We start from the raw sequence: 22221 nt of genomic DNA, 5'->3' as shown, positions 1-22221 counted from the left end.
CCCCTGTGTCTTGTAGGACCCAAACCACAAGATGCCCTCTGCTTCTTGTGGGTGTATACCAGCAGCCAGGTATACGCCTTTACCTATGACCTGTGTATCGATACACCAAACCCTTGGAGTGAGCACCTGCGCTCTTTGCCTCACGTAGGACATCTCCTTACAACTTATAGGTATCCCCTTTACCTGGTTCAAACATACCTGGTGATTCACTAGTGATGGTCCTTGTCTGCCCCTGCAGTGATCTGAGTGAGTGGAGGAGTTCTTCCGAGAAATCTCGGGGGCACCCAGAGGAATCCCGTCCTCAGCAGGTCTTGCAACCGGACAGAGATGGTCCCATCTGGGATGCCAAACTGAAGCACAGAATCAGACTCTACAACTCCGAGTTCTAAAGCAGGTATGTTTATTACAGCGCTGGGTACAAGGGGGATTGCTCCTCCTAACTTGCACACTGAGGGGTTAAGCAAGCAGATATTTATTAACATGCAAACATACATATTCATTAGGTTACCGGGGGGGGGGGGGAGGGGGAGATATATTGCAATTAGCCCTCTGATGGTCCTGGGCAGGGGTCTTCAAGATGAAGTAAGTAGCCTTCCTCATGTGGGCAGGGGTCTTCAAGATGAAGTAAGCAGTCTCTCTCAGGGTGCACTTTTCACCTTTGGCACAGTTGGATGCCCCGGTAATCACAAATTAGCTGAAACCAGCCATATCTGCAAGTTTCTGATAGCTGGCAAAGATTTAAAACAGTGCATGTGACTTTCATCTACAAAATTTATTGCCTCCCAAGCTAGCAGATGTTTGGGAGTCACTGTCTCCAAAATAACTGATAATTACAAGTATGGTAAGACATACTTCACTCATTAGAAGGATGAAAGGAAACAATTCACTCTTGTTAGTAAGACTACTAAGTTCTGTTATCACACCACAGACTTGCAACACATTGTTCTCTATCTTAGACCTAAGTTAAGTTAAAAGTATTTTAACGCTATGTTTTCCAGGCACTTGCTTTCCTTATATCAGGGTATTGGTCTGCAGGTGGTGAGCGGTTATCTTCTCTTCCCTTATTATTTCTTTTATCATTGTCATTATTGGTGATAGCAGTAGTGGTTTTGTATTATACCTTAGTTACTGGGCTGTTCTTATCTCAGTCCATGGGAGGTACATTCTTTCGATTCTCCTCCCCATCCCTCTGGGAGTGGGGGGAGGAAGAAGGGGGGTGAGTGAGCAAGTGGCTGCATGGTTCTGGGTTACTGACTGGGCTTAAACCACATCAGTAGGTATCTCAATCATTGTGGTGGTCTTTAGAGAACTGAAATTATTACCAGTGCTGCAGGTCTGTTTTTCAGTATGTGTAGTAACCTGTTATGAACTGATAAGTGATATCAGGTCTGTGACGTCTTTCATATTGTGTTTTTAGGACGGGCTCTTCCACAATGGATGGGACAGATGGTACTGCTGACCTTGTGATTCACAAGAGATTTGTATCTGAATCTGAGCTAGAGGAGCGACAGAAGAGGAGGCAAGAGCAATGGGAAAAGGTCCGAAAACCTGAGGATCCAGAAGGTATGGGATAAATTTTAATAATTTTAGGAAGGAGATCTGAGAATATTTTGCTTTTGTGGAAAACAGAAATAAAAGGTAATAGTTTGTATTCTACGATTTCAAAAGGTTTCTACATAAAGGAACTAAGATTTGTTGGTGATTTAGTGTTTCTAATGTATGGTCTCATTTCCCGATTTGTTCCTTCCTTTCAGAATGTCCAGAGGAGGCATACAGCTCACATTCCTTGTCTGAAATACTTCAGGAGCAGAGAGAAAAAATGCAGAAGGAGTTTGAGGAGCAGTTTAAATTCAGTAAGCACCATTAGTTCCTATTTTGAACCAAAACCCAGCAAGCTGCATGTATTGTGTGCAACAGCTGTATACAACATCTGACTGAGGGACATATCTGTGTTTTGTCTGTTTCTGAGAGATAAATAGAGGCTTCAGAAAAGTATTATTCATGTCTTGTATTGTTCAAGGGTGGTAGATGTTCCTGCAGACAACACATTGTCCTGGGCCCTGTGACAGCACTGTGCAGCTGTGACCCTCCAAAGTTGCTTGCAGTTTCAAAACTGCATTCCTGTAAAGCATGGAATGCTTGGCTTATTTTGCACAATTAAATCAAAAAATTCCCTGATACCAGTTCCTGGAAGAGTGGAAATGTAATGTGGTTTTCAGACTCTTGAACTCTGTCCTGGTTTCAGCTGTAGCAGGGTTTTTTTCCCCTTTTTAGTTGTTGCTGCAGTGCTGTGTTTTCAACTTTAGCCTGAGAACAGTCCTGATAACACGATGTTTTTAGTTGTTGCTAAGTAATGCTTACTCCGATCAAGGACTTTCTCAGTCTCATGCTCTGCCAGAGAGGAGGGGAAGCCAGAAGGAAGCAGAGGCAGGACATCTGACTCAAACTAGCCAAAGGGGTATTCCACCCCAGAGCATGTCATGCCCAGTATAACTGGGAGGAGTCACCCAGAAGTCCCAGATCACTGCTCAGGTCAGGCTGGGTATCAGTTGGTGGGTGGTGAGCAATTGTATTTGGCATCACTTTAGTTTATTGTGTTTTGTTTTTCCTTTTCCCCTTTTAGTTTTATATTATCTCCCTTTGTTATTTCCCTTATTATTATTTATTGGTGGTAGCAGTAGTAGTTCTGTATTCTTTGAATTCTCCTCCCCATCCCCCTCGGGATGAACGAGCATCTGCGTGGTTCTGAGTTACCAGCTGGGCTTAAACCACAACAAACTCTATTTGAATCAATAAAAAAAAAACCCTGTTTCAGCAGCTGTTAGATTTCCAAGCCATAATTAGTTGACACAAAAGTGAGTTGAAGCTCAAGATGGCTAAACATGCAGGAGCTGATTATTCTAAAAGTAGGTGTTTAGCTCTTCTGATGAAGTAGAAACCTAATTTCTGCTGTTGTTTGAATTTCTGGTTTTATAGAAAAATCCTTTGCATTGTATTGCATGTGCTGCTGAGTGCAAAGATGATAATGAGAACTAGAAAATTATTAGTCCACCATTTTGGGAAAAAGGGAGCTATTGGCTCTTATCTAAAGAGAAGTGGGGATGATACTGTGAGACTCCATTTTAAGGTGGGTTCTGATCCATTTTCGTTCTTTAGCTGGAAGCCTTACCCTTAAATGATTGTGTTCTTTAAGCTCGAATTTGTCTAGCTGGATTCTGTCTAGAATTTCTCTTGCATTTGTGATGTGACAAAATCACGTTTTACCTTTATGTTTGGGACAATCTGAGTTTCCTTAGGTAATACTCCCTGCCCCTGCAGATGCTATCGAGTACGGCACTGATGACCATGACTACCTTTGCTGTTTTGTAGTAGATGCTTTTAGAATCATTCCTATAGCCAAATTTCTTTGGGAGAGAAGGTAAGTGGGAGGAACTGACTAACTAACAATTAGTGTTGGGTGGACTTTGGACCACTAGTTTTACCTCATCAGAGTTCATCTCAATTTGGCCACTTGTGACAAGATTTGTCCCCTTATATGCTTGAATTTGCCTTAAAATGTTCATAAATAATTTTTCTATCCATGGGAATTTTGGAGGTGTAGAAAATGAGTTTAGTGCGCTGTCATTCTGATCTGTCAGAATTGGTGATGGGACTTCGGAGGAGAAACACCTTAATGCTGAAGAATTGTGTTCACATAAATACACAAACTTAGTTACACTCTAAACTTTTTGTGCACATTAAATCCAGTACGCAGACTAGCAGTTCTTTCTGCTGGGTTATTCAGCATTGCAAGAATGTCTTCCTTTTCAAAGTAATTTTAGTAGACTGTTACAACATTTTAAATGAAGAATAATCATAGAATCACAAGAGTGATTTGTGTTGGAAGGGACTTTAAAGCTCACCCAGTTCCAACCCCCTGCCACGGGCACGGATACCCTCCACTAGAGCAGGTTGCTCCAAGCCCTGTCCAACATGGCCTTGAACACTGCCAGGGATGGGTCAGCCACACCTTTTCTGGGCAACCTGTGCCAGCGTCTCATCACCCTCACAGGGAAGAATTTCTTTCCATTCTCTATAATGCAACTTAAAAAAAAAATATTTCTGAATGATTATGTAACCAAAATAAGGAGAAGTGGAAGTTATTTCCTGTCTCTCAAGAGTCACTTGTATTTTTGGTGGTGAAAAGTGGGAAGTACAGATGGCAGCATGAATGCATAAAAGTCTCCAACTGTGCCTACAGGATTCTTTCCAGATGGAGAGTTTACAGTTTACTGAAGTAAACTCTTGGTCCAGGTCATCATTGGTGATGTGACTAAGCAATTCTTGTTCAGGTAGCCACCAGGAAACTGACTGCTAGCAAACTGGATGGGAAAGACTTCTAGTGTTTCCACTCCTTAATTACAGAATCCAGCTGTTTCCTAAGTGGTTTTATCTTATCAACATGCATTCTTTTCCTTTATTCAGAAAATATGGTAAGAGGCTTAGATGAAGATGAGACTCATTTCCTTGATGAGGTTTCTCAGCAGCAAGAGCTACTAGAAAAGCAACAAAGAGAAGAAGAGCTGAAAAAACTAAATGAATACAGAATATCCTTTACGTTAAAATGGCTGGTAGTTGTATAGAGGAGGAGAAGAGACAGGGCTGTAGTTTTATTCTGTGATAAACACTGCTTCTATAGAACTGTGTTACAGAACGTGTGTACAGAACGTGTTACAGAACGTTCTGTGTGTCCTGGGTTTAGCAGTGACAGTCATTTTTTCTCTTTGGTAGCTGGTGCAGTGCTGTGTTTTGACTTTCAGCCTGGGAACAAAGCTGATAAAAATGTTTTGGTTTGGCTAAGGACTTTGTGAGCCTCATGCTCTGCCAGGGAGGAGGGAAGACGGGAGGAAGCAGAGACAGGACACCTGACCCAAACTGACCAAAGAGGTATTCCATACCACAGCACGTCATGCCCAGGAGGGAACTGGGAGGGACCCGGAAGGGCTAGGTGGACTGCAGGGTTGGAGGAGGTATTGGTCGGTGCTTGGTCGGGCTGGGGGGAGCGAGTTATCGGTCGGCTGGTGATGAGGTGTTGTATTCTCTTCCCTTGTTATTTCCTTTGTCATTGCTATTGTTGGTGGTGGCGGTGGTGATTTGTGTTATACCTTAGTTACTAAACTGTTCTTATCTCAACCCGTGGGAGTTGCATTCTTTCTGATTCTCCTCTCCGTTCCCCCAGGAGTAGGGGGAGGGCAAGAAGGGGGGGGAGTGGGTAACAAGCTGTCTGGTTGGGTTAAAACCACGACACTGTGTTACAGAACATGTATATACTTTTTAACATTTAATGTTTTCATTGTAACTTGGATCTCCCACTGTAATGTTTGATGTTCCTCCCTCCCCCTCAACCTACACATCTTTGGTACTTTTCTTTCCCCCTCCACTTGTTTGGGATTTTGGTTTAGTTTTCCCTGTTATTAAGGGCATGAAATACCATAGCTAAAAAGAGTAAAAGAACATAGAGGAAAATCAGCATATTGCTTCTTATCTTTTGCTTCTTATTGAAAAGTAAATGTTCTTTGTTTTTTTACTGCATATTGGCTGGTTTTAACATGCCTGTTTGAAATAACGTTTGAATGTCTCTGTTATTGTTTTGAAGTCTTATCTACTTTCTCTCTTGCTGATAACTGCAGGATGAGAAATTACATACATCTGTGTAGATGTGCTGACTTTCTTCTGGGAAGTCAGTGCCCATGGAGACTCGGCTCCTTTGGGTAATACAGACTTTTAGGTAGTATTAGGAGCAGGATAGTTTGGCTTTGCTGTTAAATGCCAAATTTTCAAGATGTGCTAGAAAATAATATAGGATGTTTTTTCTCTTAGATCATGTCAGTCAAGGTAGGTTGGAATGATTTGAGGATTTCTGTGCTGTGCTAAGCTAAGCATTGTTTTTTTGAGGTTTACTGAATCTATGCAGAACCTGATGGTCTCTTGCCTGCTGATAAAAACCATTTTAAGTCATCAGTGAGCAAAGCACAAGTTCTCCAGGATGCTTTAACATAAATGAGTTTGTTGGCACAAGGTGACTAAAACCAGTCAGCAAGTAAAGCTGAACAGTGCCAATGCTACAAAGGTCTGCATTACTTTGTATTAGTTAATGTTTTACAATTTAGAACATGTGTTCTGAGAAGAGCATCTAAGTTATCTCAGCAATGTGTTTATGAAAAAGCAATAATCCTAGAATGGTTTGGGTTGGAAGGGAGATTAAAGATGATCCAGTTCCAACCTGCTGCCACAGGCAGGGACACCTACCACTAGACCAGGTTGCTCAAAGCCCTGTCAATGCTCATGCATTTTTTTCACTTCAGAAATATGTTACAGTTGGTTGAATGATTTGGAATTTTTTCTTGATTTCTTGGATCTCATAATGGGATGCTCATAGGATAAATCAGAGAAATCTCCATGAACTCGCCAACGAAGTTTAAGTTGACAAGCAGGTATTCTTTATTGCGGCGCCGGGAGACATGGAGGATAGCTCCGCTTAGCATATGTCTCCGTATTGCTACACAAGCCGTCCTTATATAATCACTTGGCATACATATTCATTAATTACATGCATATTCATGAGGCTGTGAATGAATTACGTAGTTTTCCAGAAAGTTTCCCCGCATGTGTACAGAATGTGGTGGTGGTCTCTGAGGGTCGTTTACTTCTTCCAACAATCTTCATCACTTCTGACAGCCTTTGAAGCACACGCAGTAGATAATGTTTATACCAGCTTAATTGGTTCAGTAACACTGCAGACATAGCAATCATCCTGTTCTTCTTATCAGTTAGTTTAGCTGCAGCCCATCCTGGACACCTGCTAGTCCCAGATACTCCCCATCCCCACGTTCTGTTTTTCTATCCTGTTTTTCTTACACTTATTGTTGTACTAAGGTAATAAGGGCCTAAAACTATGCCAACTACAACAGTTTATCCTATACAAGAATTCTTATTATGTTCTCTAGCTGCACTCTACTATTTTTTTTTCTGTGAAACATGTACCTCAGTTATTTTCCATTGCTACTGTTACAAAGCCATCAAACTTAACATTACTTAAAACTGATTCTACTTATTTACAAAGGTTTATATTTCATTTTGTGATTTTGTGCCTCCTTGTCTCAATATTTAGTTTTGGTGATTGTTGCTTGTGGGTCTGGCCAATTCAGGGATGTGCCATATAAGATTGTGCTGTGGAAGCAGCTGACAGCTCTAAGTTAGGTCACATACATCTGGGGTGAAACGTACCAGCCCAGAGGGAATCTTATGTTGTCTTGAATAAGCCACATAACACATGGATCCCTGAATTTAGTGAGCAGGGCCTGTTCAAGATGTACAGGCCATCTAACCTCAGTCTTTGCAGTCTTCAAAATATTGTCTGGCTTTGTATCTGAAGTCTTGCTGTAAATTAAACTGCAGAAGTTATTACTGATGGAGTGGGTGCAGGGAGAATGTTTTATAGTTGCTTCATCTCATGAGGAACTGAGAAGTTTTGCTCATTCCTTTCCCTTTTTAAAATATTATTATTATTATTATTATTTAACCATAATATTTCAAGTAAACTCAGGAAAATTTGCAAAATGACTCACCTGTGTTTTGAAAGTTTTGGTGGTATGCTTTTGAAATAGAAAAGGTGTTTTTGCATCTGCAGGTTGTTACTAATGGTTTATCAGTACAGTGACAAAAAACAGTGGATGCTAGGTAAATGTGCTGGGTCTATAGGCACTGTTCAAGTGCTTTTCCAAACTAATAAGAGGAATGTCAACCTCTTGGGTTTGATTATTTGGTCTTTTTCTTGGTATAACACCCAATTTAAGCTACCCAGAGGCATTAATTTCAAGGTAAAAACCTATACATGAAATCATGTTCCTTAAAGGATAAGTATGCCTTGGAAAATTTTAATGCGCTCTCAAGCACAAGAAATTCATATGCATGGATGCATAGGAATTTTATTTCCTCCTACATGAACAACTAGGGGGGTTTGCTTCTTGCCCTATCCAGACCCCACTGGTCTGACAGTGTTTCATAGAATTATAGAATATTTAGGGTTGGAAAGGACCTTGAGATCATTGAGTTCCAACCCCTCTGCCATGGATGTCTCCCACTAGACCATGTCACCCAAGGATTAAAGATTTAAACTTGAAGGATTTTTTATTTTTTTAAAGCCAGTCCCAGGAAGTGTTTGAGAACAGCACCCTCTTGTCTGAAATCCTATGTAAATGTAGGAAAAGTCCCACTCCCAAGAAGCAGGCTTTTCTGTAAGACAGCTTTTTAAATGCTGCTGATATTTAATATCAAGAGGTTTATTTCTAATGTAGTCTTCCTGAGAGGGGATGCTTCTTGTCTAGATAGTGTTACATTTGCTAATGGTAGCAGTACATAGAAAATATCTATTAAAAATGTGCTGTGTCTCTGGGAGTTGAGGTGTGTCAGGAGAATGGCATCCTGGATGGAAGTGAAAACCCTGTAATTTGATATTGTTTAAAAGTCTTTGGGTTCCTCAGCCTGGCTTTTGTAGCACCGTGTTCGAATGCAAAAAGGTAACGAATGGACACACAGAAGTTGAACACTGGTGTGTGGAATCGTGTGTTGCAACATCAAACCATGTTTGACACAATGAGCTTTCAGATTGCTTCTGATAGCCACAGGATGGCACTCCTCTGACATCTGAAATAAAACTTAGCAGGGGCTTTGGCTGACATGGCTTTCAGTTGAGATAGGGAGCAGTCTGGGTTACTACTGTATCCTTAGGAAAATCCATTATTGGAATGGCATCTGAATGCTCCTAATTGTAAAGTGATTGGAGACTTTGAGTGTTTCACTTCAAAGGAAGGTGTAAGGGTTTTTTGATTTGCAGATGTCCAGTGAGGAAAAAACTATGACTTAATGTATATGGTCTATTGATGTGAAATTCACTGTCCAATTTGTCTGCAGTAACTGGGGCACCTGTGAAACTCCAGCTTGTGGTGATGTCATATGATCAGTGGAATTGCAATCAGGTTAGATTTAGGTTTATAAACAAATACCCTTTTAAATCAGGTTGACTTGCCTTTGCTATGTGGAGTTTAAAAGTTTTGCAGAAGTTTTTATGACTCCACTGGCACCTCATCAACAAACAGGATCTTTGACAGAACTTGCTTCATCAGGGATAGCTTGAACATGAGCAGTTATCAGGATGGGAGTAGGTCCTGCATGCAAGGAGACCTGTTTAGTGTGTGCCTTAATAACAGACCAAGCTCCTCCTTATCCTAAGAACCTGATTAAGCTTCTCTTCCTCATGATAGGTTTCAGCTGCATCCCATGATTCTAACACTGTTTTAAGCTACTTAGTTTTTCTATGCTGTCACAATCTTTTGGGGTGAATCTTGAACCACATGTGCCCTTTAGTCAGATGTGTCTCCTTCCTCTTGGGTTTGGTGTTCAAACTGGCAGTAGTAGACTTGTGGCCCTTACAGAGAGATGAGATAAAAAGTTAAATAAGTACAAAACCAGAAAGTTGAACTGTTTTGCTGTGGCAGGCTGATGTCTGCTGGACTTAGCAAAAGGAGGTTTGGAGGAGTGGAAGTGAGCCCACATATTGCTACATATAAGGATTTAGGGGTTGAAGCAGCAAATTTGAATTACAAATGTGTTGATCCCCATAGAGAGGGGAATATTGTATTGTGCTTTTTTTTTTTTTTTCTTACCCCTGTTAATCCAGTCTGACCTTTTTGATTTTCTAAGACTTTTAGGAAAAGGCAGGATGCTGGGTATGTTTATGGGTGCTGGATGTGTCGTGTGTTGCACCTTTCTGCCTTCAGAAAAGCATCTCCTGATCTGCTGCCTGGATGTCTTTACAGGGAGAGCTGATATTAATACTGAGAGAACTCCAGACCCAGAGGGTGAAGTCTCTGCTGTCTTGGCCAAAGATATCAGCTAAATGTCATTACAAATAAAGCTATTTTGATAGAATATGTGAATGAACTTCAGTTGCTGCTGTCAGCAGAGCTGGCTAAATATATCAGGAGAGGAAGTATCTGTTCTCTCCATTTCTTCCTGGTTGATCCTTAACCCTTAGTTCACAGCACTCTCAGTGAAGTGGGAGTCAGTGTGGACACAAAGAAGGAAACTGAGAAGAAATTGCCCATCAAGTCAGTGGAAAACAAGAACACATTCTCTCAGTCAAAGCTGTTAGCAGGAGCTGTGAAACACAGGTTAGTTTCGCACCTTTATAAATTCATGAGGAACGGAACCCAGTTAGTAATGTAAATGAAGGCAGGCCAAAACTGCCTTCAAAGAGTGAGGTGTGAACTTTAGTCCTAAAGAAAAAAGGGGGGAGGTAGAAGAAAAGACCAGCCTTGTTTCCATAGGCTCTCACAAACTAGGAAAAAACATGACACAATTCAAAAGTGTGTGTAAAAGCAAGTGGGTTGACTGTTTATTCTAGACTGCCAGGCTTGACCAATCTCACTTGGGGATCTAGGGGGAATCTATTTTACGTCTCTATTTATAGATATCAGTGTCACCTCACCTGTGTGATTTCATTCAGGTTTGCATAGTGTATCAACTGATTTTTATCTGTGTTTTAATTGCTGCTGGGGGCAGCATGGGGGAGACAGGTTACAAGAGAGGAGCTCGGTGTACCAATTTGATCCTGAGGGTATCAGGCAAACTTCCCTTGTTCCTCACTGATTTGCACTCTTTCCATCCCAGGGAGATGGTAGCTGGGTTTGTGACCTGTTTGCTGTTTTGATCATGGCCTGCAAACACAGCTGCTGGTGTGCTACAGGTTCTGGAGAAACTAGGCAATGTGAGACCAGGGTTATTTCCCACAGATGAGTCATCTAATACTTAAGTTGATTACTGACATCTCAAAATTCAGTCAGTGTTTTTGTCCCAGAGAATGAGAGATTATTTTAGAAGCTTATCTTGTAGGGTGATGCTTAGCTACCAGTACAGCAGTAATTGCATGTCTGAAAACTGAAGTAAGTACTTCTACCATCTAATGTGTGTAGGGTTGGGTAGTTGTTTGGGTTTTTGGAAGGCAGAGAAGAAAAGCCTTGAACTGATAACAAGCAGCCAAAAATTTTTTGGGGTGTGTTTGTTTTTTGTTGTTGGTTTTTTCGGGGGTGGGGGGTGTGTTCTTATAACTACTAGTACTTAACACAGTAGAATGTAGAGAAGGAGCTGGCATGTGCTTAATGGCACATCTGAAGTCTGCAGATGGCATCAATTTGAAGAGAGCAGCTTAACTGACATGTCAGTGCCATCACAGACTTGCTTTGCAGTCTTCTATTTTTGCTGTCTTATCTTTTATTGCAAACTGTCCCAAACCAAGTGTAACATGAGATCAACATCTGCTCTCTGAGCTTTGTAGTTTCCTGTAAAGGATGTATTATTATTAAAACCTTTTATCTTTACCATATGCTCTGACAGGGACAGGAAAGAGTTAATGCATAAGGATGCTCATACTTCATCACTTTAGTTCATCACAGTTGAAGCTGGGAAGCATTTGTTTATGTGGATGGCTTAAGATTAGGAACATACAAGAGGGGCGTAAAAAGAAACTGAAACCATAAAAGGGAAGAGACATGGGTGTTGCACCAGCAATTATGGTAATCATCCACATGAGCAAGCCTGTGGGCATCTGGGGTGGCTAAAGCTCAGGTCATCATTCTTGATCTCCTTTGAAGTACTTCCAGCTGAATAGGCAGCTCTGGGCTGCTGTGCAAGAGGTCTAACTTGGACTCCCAGAGTCCAAATGTTTCCCAGGTTAACCTACTTGCAGTGTAGGTGTTGGCTCTGTCTAGGATCCTGCATGTTCCCCAAGGAGCTCCACTTAAGAGCAGTTAGAAGTAGTGATGGTCATCAGGGGATCCCACTGGCATTTGCTATAGCATTTGATGCAAAGATGTGACTTTAACTTCACAGTAATTAAATGGTTACCTTATAAGAAACAAGACACTTTCTTATTTTGTCCACAGTTCAGATGGTGGTAACAGTGTGAAGAGGTTGAAACTAGATACTGATCATGATGAAAAGAATCAAGGTATGTCCTGATTTCTGCATGTGGCAAGCTGGCTGTCTCTCGTCTGAACAGCAACTGACTTAGTGTTAAATGTGATAGAGGATTTGCTTGTCTGGTCCTTCATTACGCACAGATCACAGTTGGCATGTTCTCAAAGCAGCAGAAATGGTAACTATAGGTGCTGACAGCAGTCTTCATAGAAAATAGGGCTGGAGGGAACCTCTACAGGTCATCAGTCTGTCCCCTGCCTAAATTATTCCTGATGGGCATTTGTCTAAGCTGCTCTTAAATCTCCACAGATAGAGATTGTGCACCCTCCTTAGGCAGTTTATTCTAATGCATCACTGATTTTACCCTTAAGGAGTTCTACCTGATAACTAATAAGAGTCTCCTTGGCTGCATTTTGAGCCTAATGCTTGTTTTGCCAAGAGGAGACATGGAGAGCATATCAACCCTTCCTCTTCACAGCAGCATTTGATGTATTTGCATTTATCCACTTTTAGCTTTTCATGCGATGAAGTGAACTTTTCCATCCTGAAACGAATTTGTTTCAGAAAATTATGGGGAAGTAGAAGCAAAATTAAGTTGCGTTTCAGTCTTAGCTGTCAGGGCTGCAGTTGACTTGCTGTCAGGATACTCTGACACAAATAGGATGAGCTGCAATTGTATAATAGCAGCCCAAGGACCTTCCTGAATCTCCTTCCGTTCAGTAAACTTTCAGAAAACTAGAAATAATCAGCTGTGGAAGATGGGAGACGTTGACTGGCAGAATAAAGCTTTTCCCCAACTATGCTGTTAAATTGCAAAAAAATACTCAATTACACAAAGCAGAGCTATTTATTCTTATTTAGTGGCTTTGGTACTTGACAAGCATCAAACTGACAACTTTAGAATGAAAATCTGTAATGCCAGCATAGAGCTGGACTGAAACTAGTGATGAGAAAAGGAAAAAAAATACCCTGAGGTAGCAAGTCCTTCCTGTCAGAATAGCTTCATTGCAACACAAAGCTGCCTTATGCTTTAATTAAATCCTGCAGTCATTCACTGCTGTGGCAATAGCAGGTAACTGACACAAGGCTGATTAAAAGCCTTTTCCCCGTGTACTCTTTTTTGACCGTGGTATCTCTCTTTCAGAAAAAACATCCTGTGTTCCCTTGGGGAGCAGCTCGGTGGGAGGCTCCACAGTCCACTGTTCCTCAGCAGCCGTGTGCATTGGGATCCTGCCTAGCCTGGGCACCTACTCGGGCAGCAGTGATTCAGAGTCCAGCTCGGATAGTGAAGGCACTATTAATTCCACTGGGAAGATCATCTCTTCTGTCTTCCATAGCAACAATTTCTTTGATGGTCCATAATGAAATCCCTCCATGTGTAATGTAGTGCAGAGTATCTTCCAAAGCCCTGATGGATGCTTGATGCATCCTTCTGCCCCAAATGAAATCTTTCTAGCTAGCCTCGCAATGTTAATACACTCAGATACTCCTAAAATAACTCATTATATCCCCCCCTCAGCTTTCCATTTCTGTAAGAAAGGCTGCCATCCTAAACCAGAAGGCACACCTAGTAACTGTCATGGTTTAAACCCAGCCAGTAACTCAGAACCACGCAGCCGCTTGCTTACTCCTCCCCTCCTCCCCCCATTCCTGGAGGGATGGGGAGGAGAATCAAAAGAATGTAAATCCCACAGGTTGAGATGAGAACAGTCCAGTAACTAAGGTGTAATACAAAACCACTACTCCTACCACCAATAACAATAATGATAAAGGAAATAACAAGGGGTGAGAATATAAAACTAAAAGGGGAAAGGGAAGAAAACAATAAACACAAGTGACGCCCAATATAATTGCTCATCACCCACCAACTGATACCTAGCCTGACCCAAGCAGCGATCTGAGCCTTCTGGGTAACTCCCCCAGTTTCTATACTGGGCATGACCTGCTGTGGTGTAGAGTATCACTTTGGTTAATTTGGATCAGGTGTCCTGTCTCTGCTTCCTCCCAACTTCCCCTCCTCCCTGTCAGAGCATGAGGCTGAGAAAGTCCTTGATTGGAGTAAACATTACTTAGCAACAACTAAAAACATTGGTGTGTTATCAGCACTGTTCTCAGACTGAAGTCGAAAACACAGCATTGCACCAGCTACTAAGAAGGAGAAAAATAACTGTTATAGCTGAACCCAGGACAGAACATAATGAAGGTATGAGGGTAGGGAAGAGGGAGCCTTATCTTTAAAATTTTTATGGAAAGAATGAATTCTGGTGATCTAAGAAGTTTGCACAAGACTAACAGGCAAAAAACACTCACTTGAAGAAATTAAGTCTTATAGAAAGAGCCATGTGTTCTGTATTAAAATGTTATTTTTATTCTGTATTTGAGAAATGGGGCACAGCAAAATTCAAAGTTACCGGGTCTGTGTCTCATTCACACACTGATCACAACCGTATTCCCCCCTAACCAAACAATACTTACAGTCTGTTTTCTTGTCCTGGTCTTCGTGCACATGAATTACAGGCAACCACAGTTTTCCTGGGAGCCCTTCCCTTCTTTTACTTTATGAGTCCCCTTCTTTGCCCACGATATAACCTGCAAGTGCCGATGAGACCAGAAGAAACCGAGCAAACTGCTGAAATTGGCAGGGCGCGCCTTTCACTCAAATTCCCCTAGGCCCACAGAAGCAAAGCAGGTTTTATCCTGGACAAGCCCCCATTTGTGAAATACAAACTCACTCCTCTAAACAAGATAACAATGTTTTATTGAGGGACAAAGTCAATAAAGCAAAAGCAACAGCTCTGGGCGCATGACCATAGCCAGTGGCGCAACTGATTAGTATTTGTTACAGGTTTATATACTTTCACTATTGCATTAGTCACATACATATTCATAATTCCTGCGTATAGGTGGGGAATATTGTAACTAGCTCCAGGAACTTATTATCATAAGTTTCCTCCTCTTGGCGTCTGTGCAATGCTCTCTGATGATTGTGGGCACGGGTCTTGAGGATGAAGTAAGCAGTCTGGTGCTTGGTCGGGCTGGGGGGAGCGAGTTATCGGTCGGCTGGTGATGAGGTGTTGTATTCTCTTCCCTTGTTATTTCCTTTGTCATTGCTATTGTTGGTGGTGGCGGTGGTGATTTGTGTTATACCTTAGTTACTAAACTGTTCTTATCTCAACCCGTAGGAGTTGCATTCTTTCTGATTCTCCTCTCCGTTCCCCCAGGAGTAGGGGGAGGGCAAGAAGGGGGAGGAGTGAGTGCACAAGCTGTCTGGGTGGGGTTAAACCACGACACTAAGTCAAACTTCATCCCAGAGCTGTATGCCATGGCCAGAATGGGCAAGGGGAATAACCTTGAAAGTTGATTCATTCTCTCCTGCACATCCACCTCTGACAAGGCACATTATGCAGTAATAGTTCTTTGAGAGTTTGGATTTTGGTGGAAGTAGACACAGAGCATAAGGATAAATCAACACTGTCCTGTACAACAATAACTGACCCTCTTTGCATGAGAAAGAACAATTTGTTTTCAAAAAGCAACTCTCCCCTTTCTGACACCTTACCAAAGCCTTTCCTTTCCAGGAACAGACAATGGCAGCTCTCAGGCAATTTAGAGGATTCCAGGCACTCTATGTTCTCTCACTCCTTTCCTACATTTTTCTAAACAAAAGACATGTGGAGCCCACCCAAGCTAACTAAGTGACCATTAACATTAGGTCTATAGAGCATACAGCCAAGAAAGGGCATATTCCTCTTTGCTGAGGTTCCTTTTTCACACCTTGAGGCCAACCTTATGTAGTATAAAAGACCCTGTATGATCTTCTGCCTTGGCATGGATTTTAGTACAGTTCTTTTTAATGAAATTAAATTCACTGTCCAGTTGGTACATCACACGCAAATGACCAGTGATGAAGAGTGCACAGGTGCATCAAGTGCCAAGTGACCAAATAGCCCTTTTAACTGCAACAAGGGGGAGCACAAAATTACAAACTAAAAAATAAGAAAATAAAGAGGGCCAGGTTCAGATACCTGATGGGTGAATTGTAATCCCATATAACCAAGTCTGAAAGTTAGTTCAGGAGGAACGTAATAAAACTCATTGGGGTAGCAACTCTTCATATGAGTACTTAAACAAACAAATTGCAGGAAGGAATCTATAAACCACAGTTCAATTAGCTACAAAACAATGTCAGCTATGTCTTAAGAATAATCCTAAGACTGAAAATAGAAATCAAATTGGGACAATTGGTAGAAGAAGTTATCTGGAACAGCAGTGGCAAATAGATTTTTCTGAATTACCAAGAAAAGGGGGTTATTGATATTTATTGGTGTTAATGGATACTTTTTCAGGCTAGCCAGAAGCATTCCCTTGTAGGATAAATAATGCAAAAAAAATAATTAAAACATTATTTAATGAGATAATACCTCATTTTGGAGTACCAGTGGCTATTTCTTACAACCGAGGTTCACAGTTTACTGCAAAATTGTTACAAGAAATTAGCAAAATTGATCGGCAACTACATGTTCCATACAGGCCTCAGGCCAGTGGGCAAGTAGAAAAGATGGTTCATCTGATCAAACAACAGACTGGTAAAATATGTCAGGAAATGAATTAATATTGGTACCAAGGTGTACCACTGGCTCTATTAAGAATTCAAACTAAACCTCAATCGAAAGAAGAGGTTAGCCCATTTGAAATTTTATATGGAAAACCATATCAGTCCCAGTTTAAAGGAGGAAGTCTTCAGGAAGTGAGAGAAGGCTACCTCTGACAGTTTCTGATCAATCTGGGAAAACAGTTGGAGGAGATAAAGAAGATAATAGTAGGGACAACAGCAAGAGGTTTGGATTATCCAATTCACCCTTTCAGATCTGGAGACTGGGTTTATGTTAAGAATTTTTCAGGAGGTCCTCTACAGGAGAAGTGGAGAGGACCGTACTAGATATTACTGACCACCTTTACAGCAGTGAAGATAAAGGAACAACCTGCTTGGATACATTATTCAAGAATAAAGAAAGCACCAGAGCCAGAGAAGACATTGCGGATCAAACCTTCAGGACCCTTGTGTAAGAAACGGCATCGGTCATAATTTGGACTCATGATAACTGGCACACAAGCTTGGGACCAGAATTTATACCTGAAATAAGTGCAGAATGTTGCTAAGGTTTTAATCGTAGTGACTGTTGGGTGTGTGCACAGTTGCCTAAATCAGGAGAAAGCCTGAATCTCCCATTAACTGGAGTTCCAATTCCTAACACTGTCTCATGGACAAATCTGTGGGGGAACACTAGCAATCTGTGTTCAAAGGAAAGGTTAAAATTTGGAATAGTTAATCCTAACCCAGGAAATAAATATTGCACATGTGCACAAAGATGTATTACACTAGGAACCAGGGTAGGAGATCATGCTTGTTTAAATGTCACAGATGTAGGTTACCATTCAAATTGCAATAATACTATTAATATAGATGGTATCGTAGTTCAATGGTGGCCTGTTCCTAAAGGGAAAGGATGGTATTGGTTATGTGGAAAAAATCCTTATAAGATTCTACCCCCAACTGGAAGGGGCCATGCACCTTAGGTGCTGTAATACCCAATTTTACTATTATCGACAGGTATTCTTCTGGGACCTGGATTAGGAGTTTTGGTAAATGAATTAAGCGAGGGTTTAACCCTATTATTAAACGGCACACTGCATTTCATAGTTTTGTAAGGGGGCTAATTCCATCTTTGAGAGTAAGTGAATTAGAGAAGGAAATTGTAAATATCTCAGCAACCATAGAGGAAATGGAAAGTAAAACTATTGATATAATCCAGGCAGAACAACAAGAGATAACTAGCTTATCTAAGGTGATATTACAAAACTGAATGGCTCTAGACATGTTACTGGCATCACAAAGAGGGGTTTGTTCCATTATCAATGAAAATTTTTGTTCCTATACAGACTAAAGTGACAGAATTGAAACAGATCTGGAGGAAATGCGGAAACAAACTAAGATATTTCATGAAATGGCCATGGATGACACCTCCTGGGGTTTTGAAGAAATATGGAAAACGTTAACTTCATGGTTACTTAATCTCTCCTGGTTGAGGCAACTGGTTGCAGGAGTATTGATGTTAATTGTTTTAATATTGATTACTTGTGGTATGATACAGTGTTCCCTCTGGTGTTGTAAATGGTCTATGATAAATTATGAAGATTGGAAGAGAAATGAAATCAGGCATCAATTAGAAATGGGAAATTATTTCAAAAAGACTTTAGATGGCAATGGTAGTATATAAAGTGTTGCAAAAGAATTTGCAACACGGAAAAAGAGGGGGGTTGAGACAAGGGGGAGCACAAAATTACAAAATGGAATATATAAACCTTTAGAATCAGTTTTAAGTTATGTTAAGTTTGATGGCTTTGTAACAGTAGCAATGGAAAATTACTGAGGTGCATGATACACAGAAAAGAAGTAGAGTACAGCTAGAGAACATACTGAGAATTCTCACAAGATAAATCATTATAGTTGACATAGTTTTAAGAAAACAGTCTAGAAGAACAGGACACAGGGATAAGGAGTATCTGGGAACCGCAGGTGTCCAGGATGGGCTACAGTTAAACCAACTGATAAGTAGGAGGACAGGAGGATTATTATGTCTCTCGTGCTTACGAACCAATTAAGCTGGTATAAGAATCTAGTGTGCGTGCTTCAAAGGCTGCCAGAAGTGATGAAGATTGTTGGAAGAAGTAAATGACCCTCAGAGACCACCAGCACAATTCTGTACACATGCGGGGAACTTTCTGGAAAATGATGTAATCCATATGTAGCCTCATGAATATGTATGTATGCCCAGGGACTATAAAAGTACAGCTTGTATAGCAATACAGGGACACACGTTAGGAGGAGCTATCCCCCGTGTCTCCCTGCACCGCAAGAAAGAATCCTTGCTTGTCAGCTTGAAAACTTTGTTGGCAAGTTTGTTCCTGGAGTTTTCTCCGAATCATAACACTGGTTTGGCTAAGGTGAAACAGCAGAGGATTATCTGGTTTTGTAGACCAGAAGACTGCTCCTTCATAGAGTTACATGGACAGAAGGATACACAGCTGTGTGTTTGACAGGAGGCATTTTCCAAAATGTAAAAGCAAAGTTACCCAATTCCTGCTGCTAAACTATTAAATGCTAGGGAGAGCACAAGGGAACTGTCGTGTGCAGTCAGGAGGTGAAGAGCAACACATCGATTTCTGTCTGACTCTAGAGATGTAGAAGTGCAGTAAGAGGCACACAGGAGAAACAGTCACTACGTATTAGCAGTGTTCAGCAGCTCATGGTAGGCCTCTTGGTTACCACTGACACGATGGACGGAGTAACAACTGTTAACTGTTAGTACCTATGGATTTCAAGACAATTGTGAGTTTTTTGAAAGAGTAGTTAAAAGGTATTGAAAAATGAAATTTGATTTCCAGTCGTTAGCAGCTTGTTTTGCATCTTCCCAAATACAGGGCATGGTCTGTTAGGTTTACAGTAATTGCACACAGAGCTTCACCTCATGCATTATGCATGAGAGTAAAAACATCACCCTCAAGTGATCTTTCCAGGCTACTGAAAAACTACAGAATGCTATCACTTCCCAGCAGGAACTTTATGAACTTTCTGAAATCCTTCTTTCAAGGTTGTGAACAAAAGTGTTGCAGAGCATTAGAAGTGTTCCTGGATTTTAATGAACAGGAACTAAAGAGAGTAATTCAATGCTGCCAAAATTAATTGCTATGCTTTAACTGCACAGTAGCATAAGACAGGAAACAGGTACCTGGCTGAATGCGGAACTTCAGTATTTCCTAATCCCATTACAAAAATCCTAAATCCTGAGAACCATAACGTCAACAAGAGAGGGCAGAAAACTACAAGCAAGTGCACACAGATAAATTCAGAGCTAACTCCATGTGATGTAACAGAGCCCTACTTCCGAGGCCTATGAGACCTTAGCTTATTTGCAATGAAATCCAAGGGTGTGTTAAGTCCATTTCTCCTTTGTTATATTCCCATTAAAACAAACCCAAACCAAACTCAAACCAGAACTAAGAGTTGGCACTGGATAAACCAGGAACCACTGTGAATAAAGTCTATCCAGATTTCAGAAAAAAAATTAAAAGGCCTCCCAACTCTCACATCCTGCTCTTCTTTCCTCTCTACCCAGAGATGAAAAGAAGAGCCTTGGACTACACCATATTACAATGTCTGGTCATGGAATTCTCCCTGCAGATTTATGCATGTCCAGACAAAAGGTTGATTGGAGCCATAAGGATCCGGTCTTTCCTAAATTAAAAGCCCCAGCCAAAACAATGCCAATTCTCTACCACTAGTATGTGTCTCTCTGGAGACAATCCAGTGACAGAGCAAAGCTGGCAGCTGTAGGTCTTAGGCTCCTATTAACAGTGTCCCACATGTGGCACACACCTCCTTGCACCAAGGATGCATGGTGCTGCTAACATTGTATGTACTCTTAAGGCAGGGAGCTGCTGGGAGGTAAGAAATGCCTTACTGCAAAAGAGAAAGCTCTTATAAGCACAATCTCAATGACAGAGAATTGGCATTCTTTATACTATCTGTATGGCTTGACAAATCCAGTGTTGACCTTCAACCCAACTTCCTGCCCTTGGTAGTGCAAGACGAAGCTCAAGAAGAGTATACTCCAGAGATTGTTTAATAAAATTCAAAATATATTCCCAAAACTCAGGCAAACATACCTACTGCCTTCCTTCAAGAGTGCAATGGCGATCTGGATCCAATTCCTTAGGAAGATTAGCATCAGTCTCAGAATCCAGATAGTCAGAGATGACATGCCATTGCGATCCCAAGTACTATCAGTACCCCTAGCCATCAGAACTTCATGTGGCAAGTGACCCCTGTGGTGCTCAGAAGCACAGACTTTCTTCAGAACACAGTTTTTGCTACACACATTTCAGCACCTATTTTTGATATGGCTCTCCATGAACTAATACATAGGCAGGTTCCTTTGAAGTTGGTCTCAATCCAGTTCAGCTTTGTTCAGTTAATGTAGCTTGCCCCAAGCATTGTGAAAAAGGAAAGCAATGTCAGTCCGTGATGAGTTCTAGACTAGGACTAAGAGGACCTACGTTTTCTTCAAGGATATTTAACTGATTCACTGGGTGATTTTGGAAAAGTAATTTAATTCCTGAGTACCTCAATTTACTTATCTGAAAGTGACACTGACCTCTGGATAAATTATACAATGGCTGCTAAGAATCAGGCAGGGGAGTTACAAGGAAAGACGTAATAAAATCCTAATATTTTCTATGGCCAGCATGCTAAAAAGCTCTGTCTCAACAACATGTAGAAGATGCTCATGAGCTCAATGATCCAACATGATTACATGAAGACACAAAGCAGAGAAAGGAGATTTAAGCAGTAAACTGCTGCTCTATTAATTCAGCTACCAATAGGGAGAGTCAGTGTTTCAGCTTATGTGCCATTCGTCATCAGTTAGTGTCTGTGTGCCTGCTAATAGAGCAGTAACAGCAGTGCAAGTAGTATTTGACAGATATTTGTTCTCTCTTGAGCCCCTCCTTCCCTTGGGAGGGACGTGTACGCTGCAGGCTGTCTTGTTCCAGTAGGATTGCTTTAAATACATTGCCCTTGTAAGAGAAAGCAGTGAAGCATTTCTGAAAACCAGAAGTGATGGCATTTGTGATGGTTCATTCCATAGCCTCAGGTCAGCATCCAAGAATATTCAGTGACCTGAATGTAAACAGGTCTACAAAAGATGCATAGAGTTATTACTCATTTCTGGGGCCCTCGAGGAGGGAACATAAACAGACTGAGAGAAAAATGCTCCTCCTTATCTTCATCAGGACTTAGTTATTGCCTTCTGCTTCCCCATTGTGAAGACTGAACACACAGGAAGTAGAATGCTAGAAGCACAAGAGTTTTTCACTCTCATCGCTAGTATGACTGCATTATGTCCCCTTACAAATATACTAGTAGCCTTGCAGAAAAAGTATATTTTTGTGCTATACAAATAAGCAACATATGTAGAGGAGGAGATTTAACAAGGCAGAAACTGTAGCAAGACAGTGACTGAATCTCCTGAACATCCATTAACAGATACCAAGTTTAAAGGGCACTTACTAAACGCTAACCATGTTTGCCTCAGCTGCAGGTACACTCTGAAGTCTGTCTGGAATCCAGTATCAGAAACAGTAAGG

The 22221-nt window shown here is 41.2% G+C and overlaps 1 protein-coding gene across 1 annotated transcript; it reads left to right on the top strand.

Moving 5' to 3' along the window:
* Positions 1–577: 577 nt before the first annotated feature.
* Positions 578–14414, top strand: LOC133207440 (PSME3-interacting protein-like). The gene is made up of 6 exons (XM_061344354.1): positions 578–582; positions 1418–1563; positions 1755–1853; positions 10076–10211; positions 11982–12046; positions 13160–14414. Exons 1-6 carry the CDS (start codon positions 578–580, stop codon positions 13375–13377), a joined length of 669 nt encoding a protein of 222 aa, XP_061200338.1. The 3' UTR covers positions 13378–14414.
* The last annotated feature ends 7807 nt before the right edge of the window (positions 14415–22221 follow it).

This window comes from Neopsephotus bourkii, unplaced genomic scaffold (genome assembly GCF_033783945.1).
Source record: "Neopsephotus bourkii isolate Nb327-2 ecotype Australia unplaced genomic scaffold, CSIRO-AGI_Nbou_v1 NB_211, whole genome shotgun sequence".
In the NCBI taxonomy this organism is placed as follows: domain Eukaryota; kingdom Metazoa; phylum Chordata; class Aves; order Psittaciformes; family Psittacidae; genus Neopsephotus; species Neopsephotus bourkii.
Note: the sequence above shows the minus strand (reverse complement) of the source record. Positions and strands in the feature narration are given on the sequence as shown.

Excerpts from the sequence above, each read along its gene's own strand:
- LOC133207440 (XM_061344354.1), top strand. Across the intron at positions 1,564-1,754 it reads AAAACCTGAGGATCCAGAAG|AATGTCCAGAGGAGGCATAC; the intron begins GTATGGGATAAA and ends CCTTCCTTTCAG. Across the intron at positions 1,854-10,075 it reads TGAGGAGCAGTTTAAATTCA|TTCACAGCACTCTCAGTGAA; the intron begins GTAAGCACCATT and ends CTTAACCCTTAG.